General features: G+C 35.4%; 1 protein-coding gene across 1 annotated transcript in view; it reads right to left on the reverse strand.

Annotated features, from left to right (window-relative positions):
- Nucleotides 1-17931, reverse strand: part of Vwa8 (von Willebrand factor A domain containing 8) — a 360850-nt gene that overhangs the window by 108554 nt on the left and 234365 nt on the right. Inside the window, exons 29-34 of the mRNA XM_003477459.5 lie at nt 15898-16097; nt 11094-11204; nt 10159-10223; nt 9620-9745; nt 1080-1189; nt 271-425 (exon numbers count right to left, since the gene is read on the reverse strand). Coding sequence (XP_003477507.2) covers nt 271-425; nt 1080-1189; nt 9620-9745; nt 10159-10223; nt 11094-11204; nt 15898-16097 — 767 coding nt within the window. The remainder of the gene's footprint in view (nt 1-270; nt 426-1079; nt 1190-9619; nt 9746-10158; nt 10224-11093; nt 11205-15897; nt 16098-17931) is intronic.

The following is a 17931-nucleotide window of genomic DNA, read 5'->3' on the forward strand; positions in this document are numbered from 1 at the left end:
TGGGTTAAGTCCTACTAATGTCTGAACTCTCGCACGTGAATAATACTTGTGACTCCTTCCTAAATTACACCATTGCTTTAAATGCTAGTTTTTAAAAAATGATATAATTACATAGATATATTTTGCAACTGATTACAAATGGGAACTTGATTTGAAATATTTACTGGAAAATTATTATATTTTAAATTATCCCTAAAATAGGCTTATGGCTTATGGGCCAAACTTAAGATTAAAAATATTTGTTCCATAATAGAAAAAGTTGATCCTTACCATGAGATCTGGAAAACCAACAACTATGGTAGCATAACTGTTCTCATCTGAGAGAATTCGGTTGGGAGAGGCAATCTTTTGTCCCACAGCAGAACTTAGATTTTCAGATGACAGTTGATCCCTGGAAACTTTATGAGGTATGCTAAATTCTCCTTCTAAAAAGTAAAAGACAAGCATTAGACATTATATGCTTCTGGTTTCTCTACAAACTAATTTTTTGAAAGATTTCATTCTCAACAAACAATAAGAAAAAACAAGGTAAAAAGAGAAAACACTTTAAATTGCACTCATGAGTTTTTGTCTGAGAAAGCTCTGTTTTTACAATCTAAGCATCTTCTCAAAATGATTCAAAGCATTTATGGATTAAATATTAGCAATAAAAGCTGTCATTAGTAGATCCCTTCGGAAAAGGCATGGAACTGACCCAATTCGGTAATGGTGAAGTCACTATTCACCTCCCCATGATGAATAAATTAAGTAGGTATTTTGATGGTCTGTGTGTGGGGGGATATATATATATATATATATATATATATATATCCTAATTACACTTGGACCAAAATGTAAGTACAGATTGTAATTTTTCTGTTAAAACTTTCAGAGAGCTTAAAAGGGTGAACTTTCTGAAGATTATTTGAAAGGTTGTAGATTCTCACTTCATAGTTTTAGTGTTGTGACTAAATTTTTCTTTTGGTTTGAACATCCCATAGGCTGGAGTTATTGTTGTTGTTACTGTTGTTCAGTGAATCTAGAGGGCAGTACGCATACATATGCATCCCAGGCCTAGACACAGAGAACATAATATTTACCTTGGGTAACTCCAAACCCAGTGCTTGGCAGCTCCTCCTTCAAGACATATAACTGGCAAACCCCACTGTCTTTAGATTCAATATGTGCTGGCTTTGTTAGAAGATATTTTCTGTAAAGAAACAAAACATTTAACTTCAGTGAAAAACATTTTTTTCCTAGTAATTCTCAGAGAAGACCAAGAAAAATTAGTCTTTTTCCTTCCAAGTCCTTTAAAAATATTCTGAGTATAATTTGCAATCTCTGCATTTTATCATGTCAAAGAATATGTAGTATTCCATGATCATGAAGTAATGTGAATTTTAAAAATCCAGTATTTCGGGGAAAAAGGAGAAGGACAAAGAAAACCTTGTAGCTTTCCCCTAGCACACTGCAGAGTGTACCCTAGCTGGATGCGCTGCTTTCTGTGAACTCTACAAGCTACCGCCTGTATAAGAAAGACCCTAGGAGACTCTCAAGCTGCACAATGGTATTATGACAGGTGTCTTTAAACACAGCAGTCAAAGAATAGAAGGAGGATTATACAGACCAACAGTCCTGCTGAGGAAGGAGCCATGAGGTCCATCCCCAGACATTAGTGTAGGAGCTGCCCGCCTGGAGGAGTGAGCTGGACCGAGCCGGGGGACCCTGTTTCGATCTTGCTGATCACTCTCTCTCACCTGGAGGGCACACTGCAGCTGCCCGCCTGGAGGAGTGAGCTGAACCGAGCCGGGGGACCCTGTTTCGACGTTGCTGATCACTCTCTCTCACCTGGAGGGCACACTGCAGCTGCCCGCCTGGAGGAGTGAGCTGGATCCTGCTCCAGCCTTGTTGACTGCCCTCTCTCACCCAGAGGGTACATGGCAGCTGCCCCGCCTGAAGGAGGGAACCAGGGAAAGCTGCGGGAACTTGCTCTGGCCTCCCCTGTGACCTTCTTTCTACCTGGAGCGCACCAGCACTACTGCCACCACCTGGAGGAGGGAACAGCCCCTGCTGAGGAGGTTTGAGGCCCACCTAGGCCACAGGGGGACCTTCTATCAACCTGGGGAGCTTTGCCATCCAAGGAGCTGGATGGTTACACAACATCCAATCCCCGGGAGAGTATGAGATCCTTGCTCTAGGGGGTTGGGGGCCTGCTGGGCTTGCAGCCACACTAGATGGGGCTTAGTGGGATTTGGGATTGCCTGGACCATACCAGGTGGCCTTCTTTCCCTCAGCGGAGCTTTGCTGCCAGAGGGGGGAGCTGTGTAGCTTGAGGAGACTTTAGGTCTACCTGAGAGGCGCCTGGCAACCTTCTTATAATCTGGGGACCTCGCTGCCCAAGGAGGGAGCTACACTACCAGAGGAGTCCCAGGAGCCCAGGGCATAGGAGACAATTTTCAACACGTCCAGGGGAAGCATTGGAACAACATTTGAAATATGGAAATATGGGAAAATGACAAAATGAAAGACCAAAATGCAATCTCAAACATCCAGCCCATCCGAAAAAAGCCTAGGAGCCATGTACATAAAAGAAAATACATGCCATATGCCTGAAATACCTGAAATAATAGTAACCGAAATAAAGAAGCAACTCCGGGGAGCTTTAAAAGAATTCAAACTAGAAATAATCTCTCAGGTAAAAGAAGAAATGAAGGAAATGTTGAACATATCTAAAGAAGACACAGTTTAAAAGTTGGAGGAACTAAACAAAAAGACAGAATCCCTGGATGAACAATATAAGAAACAAACAGAATATATAAAGCAGATGCAAAGAGATATACAGGAAATCAAAAATGCCATTGAAAGTTGTAAAAACTGCCTCAATGAATGTGAAGATAAAATTTCAGACCTCGAAAACAAGATTGCAGCCAGTGAACAGGAAAGGAAAGACTTTTTAAAAATAACAAGAAATCAGGAAATAACAATTCAACACCTGCAAGATGATGCAAAGAAAAACAACATAAGGTTGATAGGGATAAATGAAAAAGAAGGGGACAACATAAAGGATGTCAAGAGGATATTTAGAGAAGTAATAGCTGAAAATTTCTCAAATATGAAATTGGAAACTGATATCAATATCAATGAAGCATATAGAACTCCAAACAACCATAACCAAAATAAAACTACACAGACATATAATAATCACCATCCCAGAAATTGAACAAAAGAATAGAATATTGAAAGCTGTCAGAAAAGACAGATCACCTATAAAGGAAAACCTATCAGAATCACTGCAGACTTTTTAGCACAAACAATACAGTCAAGAAGAGCATGGAGTGAAGTATTTCAGATCCTAAAGGAAAATGATTTCCAACCTAGACTGATGTACCCTGCAAAACTGTTCTTCAAAATTGATGGAGAAATAAGATACTTCCATGACAAGGAATAGCTGAAGAACTTCATGATCACCAAACAACCCTGCAAAGAATACTGAAAGACAGTTTAAATACACTAAGGAAAAAAACCACTAAACAAAGCAGACAATTAAACAGAACAGAAAGATAAAGATGCAACAGCAGAAAGATAACATGTCAATAATAAACCAACATGTAACAGTTATAACCATTAATGTAAATGGCCTCAATGTACCAACTAAAAGAAACAGACTGGAAAAATGGGTCAAAAAACAAAATCCAACCATATGCTGTCTACAAGAAACTCATTTAACCCAAAAGGATACTCACAGACTGAAAGTCAAAAGATGGAAAACAATACTTCATGCAACGGGAACCCAAAAAAAAGCGGGGGTAGCTATTCTGTTTGCAGACAATGTAGACTTCAAACCAATAATGATCAGAAGAGATAAAGAAAGTCACTACATACTGGTTAGGGGAAAATTTCAAGAGGAAGAGATAACTATCTTCAATGTATATGCACCAAATTACAGAGCACCCAGTTATATAAAACAAGTATTAACAGAAATAAAAAAACAAATTAGCAGTAATACAATTATAACAGGAGAATTTAACACACCATTGGCACCAATGGACAGATCAACCAGACAGAATATCAGCAAAGACATAAAAGAACTGAATCACACATGTGAACAAATGGGGATAGACATATTCAGAGTATTCCACCCAACAACAGAATACACATTCTTCTCAGCAGTACATGGGTCATTCTCTAAAACAGACCATATATTAACTCACAGAACATATTTAAATAAATGCAAAAGTTGAAATTATCCCTTGCATGTTATTGGATCATAGCGTATGATATTAGAAATTAATGATAAAAGATACTGCAAAAATCCCACAAACACATGAAAACTGAATAACACACTCTTGAGTAATCAGTGGGTCACAGAGGAAATTAAAGAAGAAATTAAACAACCCCTAAAACAAATGAAAACACAAATACATTTTACCGGAATCTGTGGGATGCAATGAAAGTTGTGCTCAGAGGAAAATTTATTGCACTGAGTTTCCACATCAGGAAAACAGAACGAATACAAATAACCTGATGTTACACCTCAAACATCTAGAAAAAGAAGGGCAAGTCAAGCCCAAAGCCAAAAGAAGAGAGGAAATTATAAAAATCAGAGCAGAAATCAATGCAATAGAGACTAAGAAAACAATCCAAAAAAAAAAAAATCAAGGAATCAAAGAGTTGGTTCTTTGAAACAATAAATAAAATCGGTAAGTCCCTAGCCAACCTTATTTTTAAAAAAAGGGAAGAAAAAGCTCAAATTCATGCAATAAGGAATGAAAAAGGTGAAATCACTACAGACCCTATAGAAATACAGAAGATTATCCACACCTATTTTGCAAAACTTTACTCTCAAAGGTTTGATAACACAGGGGAAATAGACAGATTCCCAGAAACATATGAAGTACCAAAGCTAGGTCAAGAAGATGTAAAACTGCTGAATAACCCAATTTCTATTAATGTAATTGAAAACGTAATTAAGTCCTTACCTACAAAGAAGAGCCTAGGCCCAGATGGATTCGCTGCAGAATTCTACAAGAAATACAAAGAAGACCTAATGCCGACACTCTTCAAACTCTTCAATGAAATTGAAAGGGAAGCAATCCTTCCTAAGTGGTTCCTGGAAGCAAATATTACTCTAGTACCAAAACCTGAGAAAGGCCCAACTAAAAAAGAGAACTACAGACCAATCTCCCTAATGAACACAGATGCAAAAATCCTCAATAAAATATTGGCAAATAGGATGCAGCAAATCATCAAGAAGATCATACACCCCGACAAATGGGATTCATCCCAGGCATGCAGGGATGGTTCAACATACATAAATCAATAAATGTAATCCACCATATCAATAAAGCCAAAAGTAAACATCACATGATCATTTCTATAGATGCAGAAAAAGCCTTTGATAAGGCCCAACATTCATTTAGATAAGAACCATGCAGAAAATTGGAATAGATGGTCTTTACCTCAATATAATAAAGGCCGTCTATCACAAACCAACAGCCAGTATCATACTAAATAGCCAAAAATTGAAGGCCTTTACCTTAAAATCAGGCACAAGACAAGGATGTCCCTTATCACCATTCCTATTTAATATAGTACTGGAAATACTAGCCAGAGCAATTAGACAAGAGAGAGAAATAAAAGGGGTAAAGATAGGAAAAGAAGAAGTTAAATTATCATTGTTTGCAGATGACATGATACTCTACATACAAGACCCCCTAAACTCCATTGAAAGACTCTTAGATATAATAAATTGAATAATGTAACTGTATACAAAATACTTAAAAATCAATAGCATTCCTATAAACTAACAACAAAATCACCGACCGAGAAATAAAAGAAGCCACACCCTTCCCACTAGCAACCAAAAAAATGAAATATTTAGGAATTACTCTCACGAAAGAAGTGAAAGACATATACAGGGAAAATTATAATACACTTAAAAATGAAATTGAAGATGATCTCAGAAAATGGAAAGACATGCCTTGCTCATGGATAGGAAAAATTAATATTGTGAAAATGGCCATTCTTCCAAAACTGTTATACAGATACAATGCAATCTCGATAAAAAATATCATCAACATACCTTATAGGTCTCGAGAAATCACACCTAAAATTCATCTGGAGTGAGAAGACACCTAGAATAGCAAAGACAGTTCTAAGCAGCAAAAGCAAGTCAGGAGGCATCACAATCCCTGACCTGAAGTTACGCTACAAAACAACTGTAGTAAAATCAACATGGTACTGGAATCAAAACAGAGCCGAAGATCAATGGAATAGATTAGAAGATACAACCACAACTACAAACACAAACACACTCAACCACCTTATCTTTGATAAAGGGGCCAAACATGTTCACTGGATAGTCTCTTTAATAAATGGTGTTGGAAAGATTGGCTCGCCATATGCCAAAAACTAAAACTAGACCCATGCCTATCACCATGTACTAAAATAAAATCTAAATGGATCAAAGACCTAAATATTAAAACAGAAACACAAATCTGTTGGAAGACAAACTGGGTAAAAACCTTGAAGACACAGGGGTAGTAAAGAATTCATTAACATTACTCAAACCGCATGGGAAATACTTCCCAGAATCAATAAGTGGGATCAACTTTTATTAAAAGTTTCTGCATGTCAAAAGAAATCTCCAGCATAGTGAAAAGAAAACCCACAAACTGGGAAAAAATCTTAGTGAACTGTGCCTCAGACCAAGGACTTCTGTCTAAAACATATAAAGAATTAAAAAAAATCAGACCCCAAATTCAAAGACCCAATCCAAAAATGGGCATCTGAGATGAATACACAATTCTTAGATAAATAAATACAAACGGCAAATAAATACATGAAAAAATGTTCATCATCCTCAGTCATTAGAGAAATGCGAATTAAAACCACACTGAGATTTCATCTCACTCCTGAAAGAATGGCCAAGATCAAGAAAACCAACAACAACAAGTGCTGGAGAGGCTGTGGGGAAAAAGTAATTCTCCCACACTGTTGGTGGGAGTGTAGACTGGTGCAACCATTATGGAGTTCAGTGTGGAGATTCCTCAAAAAGCTGGGATTGGAAGTCCATTCGACCCAGCTATTTCACTTCTAGGCATATTCCCAGAAGAACTGAAAGCATCATACTACAGTAATATATGTGCACCTATGTTTATAGCAGCACAATTTGTAATAGCCAGATCTTGGAAACAACATAAGTGTTCATCAACTGAAGAATGGATAAAAAAAGTTGTGTTATTTTTATATAATGGAGTACTACTCAGCTATAAAGAATGATCACATTGAGATATCTGTAAATAAATGGGCACAGCTTGAGACCATACTCATAAGTGAAATAAATCAAACTCACATGTATAAATACCGAATAGTTTCCCTAGTATAAGAAATGATAAGAATAAAAGTATGTGGTAATCATGATTCCCAATTATATTGGTTTGAAGCCATATAATGTTTTCACTCATTAATTTGAATAGTTTTAATCTGGTTTGTTTGATTTTATTGTCTGTGATGGTATAAACAGCTATTTTGAAGAAAACAAGACATCATAATAGCTAGTGCTGATTTAATATCATCTTGTTTTGAAGTTCCATCAAGCTGTTGCTTGTCTGTTTCCATTGATTTTAACATGTTGTATCTTATTATATTTTAATATATGTGATAGTATAAACAAAAATTTTTATAGGCAAAACGATAATATAGAAACTGTTGCTCATTTTCTGTTAGCTGGTTCTAAATACCCTGTAATACTTTTATTCTCTTGAATAGTTTCACACTGTCTTGATATGTTTGATGCTATAGTATGCGAAGTTATACTCAAATATTTCAAGGAAAGAGACACTATGGTAGCTACTATTATGTCAGGTTATCTGGTGGTGAAACATTATGACGCTTAAATTGTTCTGTTCTGACCTGTGTTGTTCTGTTATGTCCTCTTTTATCTCAATCTCCCCTTTTCTTTAAAAAAAAATTAATTTATTTTTTCTTATTTTTTTTAATTAAGGGAAAAATAAATTAAAAAATAGTGGGATATATTATAGTAAATTTTTGTTTTCCTATTAACCTGATTTGAACACCTGTATTGCTCTCCCCATCTTGTTTTGACTGATTTTATTCTATTCTGTTTTGTTTGATAGTATCAAGTTTGAGGGTATAGGCAACCACTTTGAATGCAATAAGATTTACTATGATGCCCATTATGGTTTGACTATTATCTTCTTTTGAAGTTCTGTAAGGTCTCCAATGTTTAAGTTTTATTCTGTACTGTTTTGTTCAATTCTATTGTAACTGATGATATAGGCAACTCTTTTTAAGATAGCAAAAGGCATAATGCTAACCATTGTTGATCACCTGGTATTCTGTTTTTACGTCATGTACTACGTCCATCCTTCTGTTCTAACTGAGTCTGTTTTGCCTTGTCATATTTGTTTTTTTTCTCTTAAAAAAAAAAAGTAATAAGAACTGTGGGAGTAATAAAACCCAAAATGTTTAATTGTTATTGTAAAAAAGAGAGGAAAAGAAAGTGAGCTAAAGGATATAACTGCATGTATATTTAAGTGTGTAAGATAGAAAACCATATTACTAAGTTTTTGTTGGATCACTGAACAGAACTGTTTGCAATCTCACTGTTTGAATGTCCACTTTGTATGCTTTAATTTTGTAATTTGAACAACTATTTCTAAGATGACAATATGTAATCCATTAACTAGTGATTTCTTACTGTATATTTTTTTCTTGAAATTCTGTATTACTTGTATCCTCTCATTGTTTTATTTTTTCTCTTTAAAAAAATCCAGTATTTCCTATAAAAGCATTGTTAAAAAAAAAAAAAGAGCAACTTTATTGGGATACATCCCCATTAGCAGGGAGCACTCTCTTGATCTTGCTCTTTGATCAAGCAATAAGCCGGAGAATGATCTCTGATTTGTGGCCAGTGGAGGGACATAAATCCTCACCATTATAATCCCTTTGATCTATTTATTTTTAAGATTTCTAAAGCATAGATGCACAAATAGCTTGGAATTGTTTGTAGCGAACCACTTCTGCTCTGTAGGAGAGATAGAAAGAATCTGCACTTAGCTAGTATATGAATTCATCATACGTTCTTTATGAGTCAAGTGTCTTGCACTGCCTTTCATCAAGAAGTATGTGGCCCAGGGGGCAGGGAGCTGGGGTGACAAGGCCACACAAACATAAACATGACAGAGTAAGAGCATACTAGATGAAACTAGTAACTTCTAAGGTGTACATTCTGTGAAGTCAGACAAAGACAAAGCTCTATGATAGAGACAGGGCTCTCAGCAAGACAATTTAAACTGAAAAGCTACTTTGAAGGATCTCTAGTTTAGCAATAATACAGTGAGTTCTGAGTGTGCTAACATGAAAAATCTCAAATAAACATGGATTATATGTAAACGTTATTCGCTCCTGTTAACTTCAATGCTATACTCTAAAACGGGATATGTAATTTAACTATTTCCTCCTTCTCCTTTCTTCTTATAACTCTTACTTTTAGCTATGCTGCTAAACACAGAAACTATTAAAACAGACAGAAGGAAGACTGAACAGTGACAGCTTTGGATGATGGACAAACAAACTGAGCTCATGCTCTCCCCAGGCGATGCACAGATTCACCTACTGATGCGTTTTGCTCTCCACCAGAAGCCATTTGTCCTCTGCTACAAGGAAAACTGCCCTGAGGTTGATAGGCAGTGAGATGGTGTGAGTTCGCCCTTCCAAAACATCCAGTACCGTCAAGCTGTTCCTGAAAAAGGAGAAGAAAATTATATCTGCAAGGAAATGGTTAGGATAATGGCTGAGTAACCATGGCATTGTCATTTCATGCTATGTTATATAACCTAAAAGGAATGTTTTAAAAGTAAGTAATAACATAGAAAAAGGTTAATTGGAAAACAGTTATATAAAATTCTAAACTGTGTCAGTGTATGCACGAGAAGAAATAATGGAAAGTGACAGCTGCTGTATTAGTTGTGGCTGTATTATGGAATCATGAACGCTCATCTGTTTCTCAGTGTTCTGCAATGTGGGGAGGCTTAGTTTTATACTAAAATATTTATAACTCGATTATGTTAATTTGACACCAAACAAGTATAATTGAAACAGGAAAGAAAACAGAATAAAGATCCCAGTTTAAACCTTTTACAATAAAAAACTCACCCTTTTTCTTTGTAGACTACTATCCAGTTTTTATGGGAAAATTCTTTACACATTTTATAAGCTTCCTAAAGACAAAATAAAACAAAATATCCATATTAAATGTGTCAGATTCCGTCACATCTCTATAGCTGTTTCCCTTTAAATAGAAAATTTTCCATGTATAACAAATGTAACTCTGAGAGAAACTGCTTGCCTACCCCAAGACAGTTATGGTAAAATGGACTAAACCACATTACAAAACTCATCATAAACTATGTACTAAAATGTTTTCAAAATTCTAATGTCAAACACTGCATAGAAATAAAGTGCTACCTGGCCATTAACTATAGAATGTACATCATATTAGAAACATATAAAAAGTATTTTTTTCTTAGATTAATTTATGACACATAAAAATCTACTTTTATGGGCTTTTAAAATCTAAGTGTTCTGTCTTGCAGAACATTGGATTCATTTTATATGTGAATGGCAGAATAAACTCTTTTGGGTTGACCTACACTGTTCATGTACTAGTTTAATTTAGCTAATAAACTGAAATGTTTATCAAGTAGGGCCAACCAGGTATCATATTCATGATTTTACCATATAGATTCAAAATATAACCACATAATTGGAAAACAGGTAAAATTTGTTCTGATATCTTACTAAATAGCTCATAAAGGTCAATACTGATAATTTTCATGTTAGTATGGTGAATACTAAAAGATGTTACAATATCTACATCTATATAATTGTAATTTAAAATCTATAGATACATATCTATATCTACATATAAATCTATAAATATATATAAATAAGTACATATATTTGTAATTTAAAATCTATAAATAGGAGAACACTGAAGTGGGGCAAAAAAGAGATACAGACAGGGGTGGGCAACATGTATTTTTAGAGTTAGAAAACGTCAAAAGTCCTTGGCAATTGGCTTTCCATACACTTTCTTCGTTGTTCCACCAGGATGATCTTTTCGAAATCTCCTCTTCCAAAGGCATGACGAGACGACGAATGGTCTGCCCAGTGGTATCTAGCAAGAGGATGACATTACTCTGGAAATAAAAGAAACAGTGTGAGGTTCAAATTTGATTGTTTTTGGAAAGCAGTGGCATGTTGGCAACCTGTGAGGGAAAGTTACAGTGATAAACCAGAAGGAAGACAATAGTACCGAAATACCTATGACATTTCATGAAAATATTTGGTGATCTTTTTCTTAAGTTTCTTAAAGTTTTGAGTGGTTATATGTCAATATTTCTAATTATGTAATTATGTAACATTCTATACTTGAATGTTACATTTGAAACGTTAAATCTTTCTCTTCTAAACAGAAGCTAGCCAACCCGTGTTGTTTTGTTATATAGAAGCTTTTGCACTCATTCATTTATTTTATTGATTGATTAACTGATTAATTTATTAAGTTCTAGGGACTGAATCCAGACCCTTGTGCATGCTAAGTGAGTGGTCTGCCACTAAGCTACATCCCCCAACCAAAAGTTCATTTAGCTTTATCAAAATTCCATTTAAAGAATATTCTGTTGAAAGTTGTTTTACATCATGCAACTGCTTTCAAATGTGGACTCAAAATTTATCCTTTTCACAAATCCAGGTTCAGTTCAGCAAAAATAGGAACATGCCACAAAGATGGGTTAGCAAAAACACATGAAGAACCCAAAAGAATGTTAGCTAATGAGTGTTTATCATCTTGGAGATCACTAAGCTTGAAGAATTTTCATTGGTGCTGTAACAATTTACAGTTGAGAGAGATCTTTGACATTGTTAATCATAGCTATGTAATGAAATAATAATAAAATCAGTGATTAGGAGCATTTTTTTTCAAGAAAAGAGATTTTCATCATTGAAATACTTAAGCTGAAACATGAAATTAGAATTTAAAATCCATTAACAGTTAAATATTTTAAAGGGATGCAAAGACACTGGCTTTTCCAGTTAAAATATAAAGATATTTAAAGATTCAATTAATAGTTTTGTAAAAAAGACACCTGAAAGTTATTAGGCCACACTGTTATGCAATTCCCCTGGCTTTATTTTGGGCTCTTCCAGTTATCCTAATTCTTACAACTTTCTGTTTGAAGAAATACTTTCTTTGGGGAAATATAAAATCACAAAGCACCCAAAGAATTAGGACATACTTTGCAAAACACAGAAACAAATAAAATATGAAGCATTTGCTCAACTATTCTATAATATCAATTGACAGCCTATAGTTAAAGCTCAGAGAATACAACCACAAATTATCAGAGCCTTTGTCCTTTATTAGGTAATCTAGTCAGAAAAGTAAAAAGAAACATAAAAATATTAACGATCCAGCTGCAAATTCAAAAACTAATTTACAGTGTGGTTTCAGGTTCACAAGATAATTTTATTGAAGTGCTTAACAGTTAAAACTATTAACAGAAATTGTACCACATCACTTCTCAGCCTTTGGGAAAGATCAAGTGTAGAGATTGCACCACATGGCTAATGTCATACATATACTCTGAATCTTCACTGTATTAAAAATTTTTACTAAGCACTTGACAAAACTTTAATTTCTCCACAAGTATCACTCTTAAAATGCATCATTCTATATGATACCTAATTCTCCACTAAGAATGTATGTTAGAATTATTTCTTTAAAAGTTAACATATGGTATAAGAAGTATTATTCGCCAACACTTCAAAGTTTTATAAATGGCACAGATAGGCTGAGAGTTTTTCTTAAGAAAATACATATGAGTTTAAAATTGATGGGGCTGGGGATTTAGCTCAGCAACATAAGCGCCTGCCTTGCAAGCAGGCAGTCGTGAGTTCGATCCCCGGTACCGATAAAAAGGAAAAAAAAAAAAAAAAAAAAAAAGAGAGAAGAATAAAATTGACAAAGTCCTCATTCTAGATTAAATCTTCTTACAGCATTTTTATGGAGAAAATCTTTCCTGAATAATAAATATGTAAAACTTAAATTCTTAGCACTTATGCAATCTGAGAAAATATTAACTGAAAAGAAAGTTCTAAAATACTATACTCAAAACTTGGCATGAATAAACTGAAAAAACGTATTTTTCTAAGAGATAGAAAACATTATTTACAGCTATTGCTGTGTTTAGAGTTAGTTTTATAAGCGACTGGCAGCATGCAGTTCTGTGGCTCCACCCTCTTAGATGTTAATGGCTTCCTTCTGTAAATGACTAATGATATATTCTGTCTGAATTTAAAAATAGAATTTAGCGTCACACTTGAGTACATGTAACTGTGGCTCTGGCGCTCCCTTAAGGGGGCAGGGAGGAGAGGCGAGTGAGCAATTTTATTATGTTTATATTTGACTGGGAGAAAAGTAACCTCTGGATGACCTCCATGTCCCCAAGTCTGAAATTCTAAACTTCGTGCAGATGTAATAAATAATCTCACGGGGGTTGGGGGAAGGGGAGGTCTTTATTTTTAGACAAGGCAAAGTTTTCCTTTCCTCACTTAAGACTTTATTTTAGCAGTGAATTTTTGAACAATGTCTTAAACTAACTGGGGGATGCATCTGTAGCAAAGCTTTATTGTAAGGGGATGAGGAAGGGATCGGTGGCTACATGGAAGCACTATTTCAGCTGCATTTTACATTACTGAAGTGTAAAGCAAAAGGGAACAGATAGCAGACCACGCAGCTTTTATTCCACTAGGATTATTTATCAGTTGTTAAAGTTTACAGCACTGTGCTGTTACATGGAATTAACTGGCCTGATATCGTAACAGAACCATCTTGTGACACAGACCCCCTGGATGGCCTCTCTGGGGAAAGATGGAGCAGTTCAGAGGACAGGTCATATCAAGACCCTGTGCCTGTCTGCTCTGCGTGCCAAAAGAGCTTTCTGAAAAACTCGAAGCTGCAGCCAAAGGCATAAGAAGATCAGCATATGAGAATGCTGGGAGGCAACGTGCTGGCTGTAAAAGTCACGCATAGCTTTACAATGAAAAACATATTTTCTTTGATGACCTCATTACAATTGAACACAATAGTGATCAACAATGTTGTTAAATAATTGACTCTATTTGAAAAGTAAAATGCTTCCCAAGAAACTAGAAGTCTGGCACTTTTACAGAATTTGCATATGCAAGTTTGACTGTTAGCTGAAAATTTGTCAGGATTGCTTAAATAAATTCTCCAAACTTCAATTGTTGATCGCCTTTGACTAGCTTATTGAATTAAAACTCGAGTGCTTTCTACAACTTCTGATTGTAGGTTTCAAGACAGTGAGTTTTGTTGGAAATCTATAAAGTAAATTATAGATTATTCCAACCAATTTGCTGGACAGAAATTTATAAGCAATATCTCAATATGGATGAACTCTGCTTCTATTTTATTTTACTTATTCGTTTTTTGTAGGGCTGGCGATCAAACTCGGGACGTTGTGCATGCAAGGAAAGAGCTCTACCACTAAGCCACATCCCCCAAATGTGCTTCCTGCACAGAGAAAACGTAAAACAAAACAAAACTTGTGAAAACAAAACCAGAAAAAAAAAAACCTAACTCATAATTTATAAAAACTATTTAGTCAAGGATTAAAGCTAAAGTTGATTTATTTCCTCACCACACTTTAAAGATAAACAGGCGTGTTCTAGCCTCTGGGCCTTTGAACTTAGATTCCCTTTTACTGGAACTCTCTTCTTTGGTCAAGTCTTTTTGAAATCTCATCCATTCAATTAAGCCTTTCTTGCCCACCTTACTGTAAATTGCAATCTTGTTCTTTCTTGCTTCTGACCTTCTAATCTAAGATATAAATTTTTATTTTGCCTGTTGTTTATCTTCCCACAACAGATTGTGAGCTTTATGGGACACAAATTTTTATGGTTTTGCTCACCGCAGTAACCCAAATTAGGAACGATTTATATATTTGTAGAATGAATAATATGCCTAGTTTAATACTTTGTAGATATTAGGCAGATAATAGGTTTAAAAAAACATTAGACTCCTTTCCCTTGGTATAATACAGATTAATTAGACCTTTTGATTTTTCACTAATTGAAACATAGCCTGTCTTCAGATCGATAATTACCTGTTTGGAGTTATGTTCAGCCTGACTCCGGGCAAATGTACTTTTCATTAGTGCAATTTTATTGCACTAATCTGTAGAAAAGACAGATGGAACTTGAACATCATCAGATACAGAAGGATCTCAGTGTATTTCATTCCGTGTATTTATGTGGGTGTATCTGTGCAAAGCATGTCACTGGGGTCTCAAATGTCCTCTCTCAATTCTCCATTCCCCCTCCAAATCTTCTACCTCAGCCCTAGGGCCCCTTCAGACATTTTTCCTGTTTGTTTCTCTCTTTCTGTAGAAGAACTGGGGATCAAACCCAGAGCCTTGTGCATAGTTGGCGAGTGACCAGCTACAGAGCCACATCCCTAGCTCTACCCTGTTTCTATACACCATTTATCACGGAGGGAAACCGACATATTTGTTGGTTTACTTCTTTGTTGTCTTTCTCTGCAAAGAGAATGCAACACATCAGTAGTGTTGAGGTTGAGAAATCGTAATTAACTGGTTTACAGGCTTATATGTTGTTTTGAGGTAACTGCAGAGAGGAAGACCATAGCCTGCCATTCTGGTCCTAATAAAATATAACTCCTGATCTGCCACCAATCTTTCTCGTCTGCCTTCACAAAACTATGTGTTTTCAGTTTCAGATGGCAAATCATTATTGCCTTTATAAATTACTCTGCTTATAACTATAGCTTGTGAGTAGCCTGAGGTACTTTACCTGCTCCTCGTGGAGAATAACTTGGCCCGTGAGAGGACTTCCCAGTGGTGCCACTGTCACAAATGGATGCCAAACTCCCCTGGCCGTTCTTGGGAAGATATCATATAGATCCACAAAGAAGCCACTTTTCCCAGTCATATTCATAAAGTATAAGGAAACAGGATTGCATGCAGCTACATACAGAGTATTTTCCTCATTTTCTGAAATAACATAAAGGAGTTAATTTAGTGGTTTGTTAGTGATTTTCTGACTGGTCAAGAGGTCTACTGAAAACTGAATGGTTAGGTCAAGCACAGAGTTTAAACCAGCAAATAATTTTTAAATGAATTGATAGACTAAAATAACCATAAAAGCAACTATCTACCCTAAGTGTAGAGTCATACCTACCCTTTGCAGGAAATAAGTATCTACTTGCTCTCAGGTAATATCAAAATATTTCATAACACCATAAATTATGTATCAATCTCAATGTCAGGAAATTTTTCTTTGTGTTCCAATGAAGGCCTATTTTCTCTTATTCCATTATTGGTTTGCAAGGACAATAGTTGATCAACATCTATGTGTTAATCTTCCATTTTTTACAGTTCCTAGATATTTAGATTTTTCTTGCTATAAATAAGAAATTGTATTTTATAAAACCCTAGCGCTATGAGTTTTAATTCTAAACTTTTGTTCTTACTTCGGTATTTTTTGTTATGTCTTTTCACTTGAACATTTTCTTCCTGTTTCACAATATCTGTTATACATTTTGGTCTTATTTATATTTTCAGTTTCTCACACCAGAGAAGCAATGCAGTATTTGTGCATGTATGTCCGATTTATTTCACTTAAGAATGTGGTCGCAAGGTAATGTTCAAATGAGACAGGGAAAGAGGTAGAGTGGGAGAAGGGAAGAAGGAGGGGAAAAGGAAAAAAGGGAAAGAAAAAATGGAAACAAAGATTTCGTAAGTGAGGAGGGGAAGAGGGGTTTGAAAGGAAGGCAGGGGAATGGGGAATAAACAATCACGTAACACTATGTACAGGTACAAATTTTGTATAATGAATGTGATCATTATGTATACCTAAAATGTATCAATAAACTTAATTTTAAAAATCTCTTTTCAATCTGACACTTGCGTAGGTCCATTTGCGTCCTGTCTCAAGTTCGGATGAGGCAATTAGCTCTGGGGAGCTAATGAAAATGCAGATTCTGACACAGTAGGTCTCTAATAAGGTTTTAGATTCAGCGTTTCTCGTAGAGCTCTCAGAAGACATTAAGGCTGCTAGACTGAAGACTTCCCTTTCACTAAGCAGACTCTGGACTAAGCGTCTCATAATCTCATGTGATTCCTTAGAGGAAAGGGATTAGTTGTTTTTGTCTAATATTTTCTGAACCCAAAACTTAAGACACATGAGATATTTAAACTAGGGACCACCCTAGAATATGCAGGCATATATACCTCATCTATAAGTAATGTTTTATATATATATACAATGTTATATATTACAAATATTACATATAAAATACAGCAAGTTTAAATAAATGAGATTACACTGATAAGAAACACAGCCATTAACAGAAGGGCAAAAGAAGGTAGACATCTTTAGGAAACAAATGTGAACTATGTATGCTGACATTCAAGTATCAGACTATAGAATTTATTACTTATATTTTTGATGCCTCCATTATAAACACAAACAAGTTCAGCTTAATATTTATTGGACACTTTCTTGCATAGTATAGAGAAGTGAAGAATATGGTAAGAATGCTGATAGAGATATACTTCCTTAAACTTATTATTTGTGTTCTCTTTTTGCAGTCAATGAAGTGCCATTTGGTGTTTGGCTTAACTATACTAACTCCAGTTCGAACCCAAAGAGATGCTCACTTCATTCACAGATTTATAGGTTAATCCTTCTCCCAAAATCCCCGAAATAAAAAAAAATAACAAAAAAACACACTTTGGAAATATGGCTAATAGGAACGGGGGCTAAATTACATCAGAGACAGCAAATGATTCACATTTCCAGGAACAACTCTGACTGACTGGCAGG

Source organism: Cavia porcellus, unplaced genomic scaffold, assembly GCF_034190915.1.
Source record: "Cavia porcellus strain 051 isolate PalLab524CR breed Dunkin Hartley unplaced genomic scaffold, mCavPor4.1 scaffold_21, whole genome shotgun sequence".
Lineage (NCBI taxonomy): Eukaryota > Metazoa > Chordata > Mammalia > Rodentia > Caviidae > Cavia > Cavia porcellus.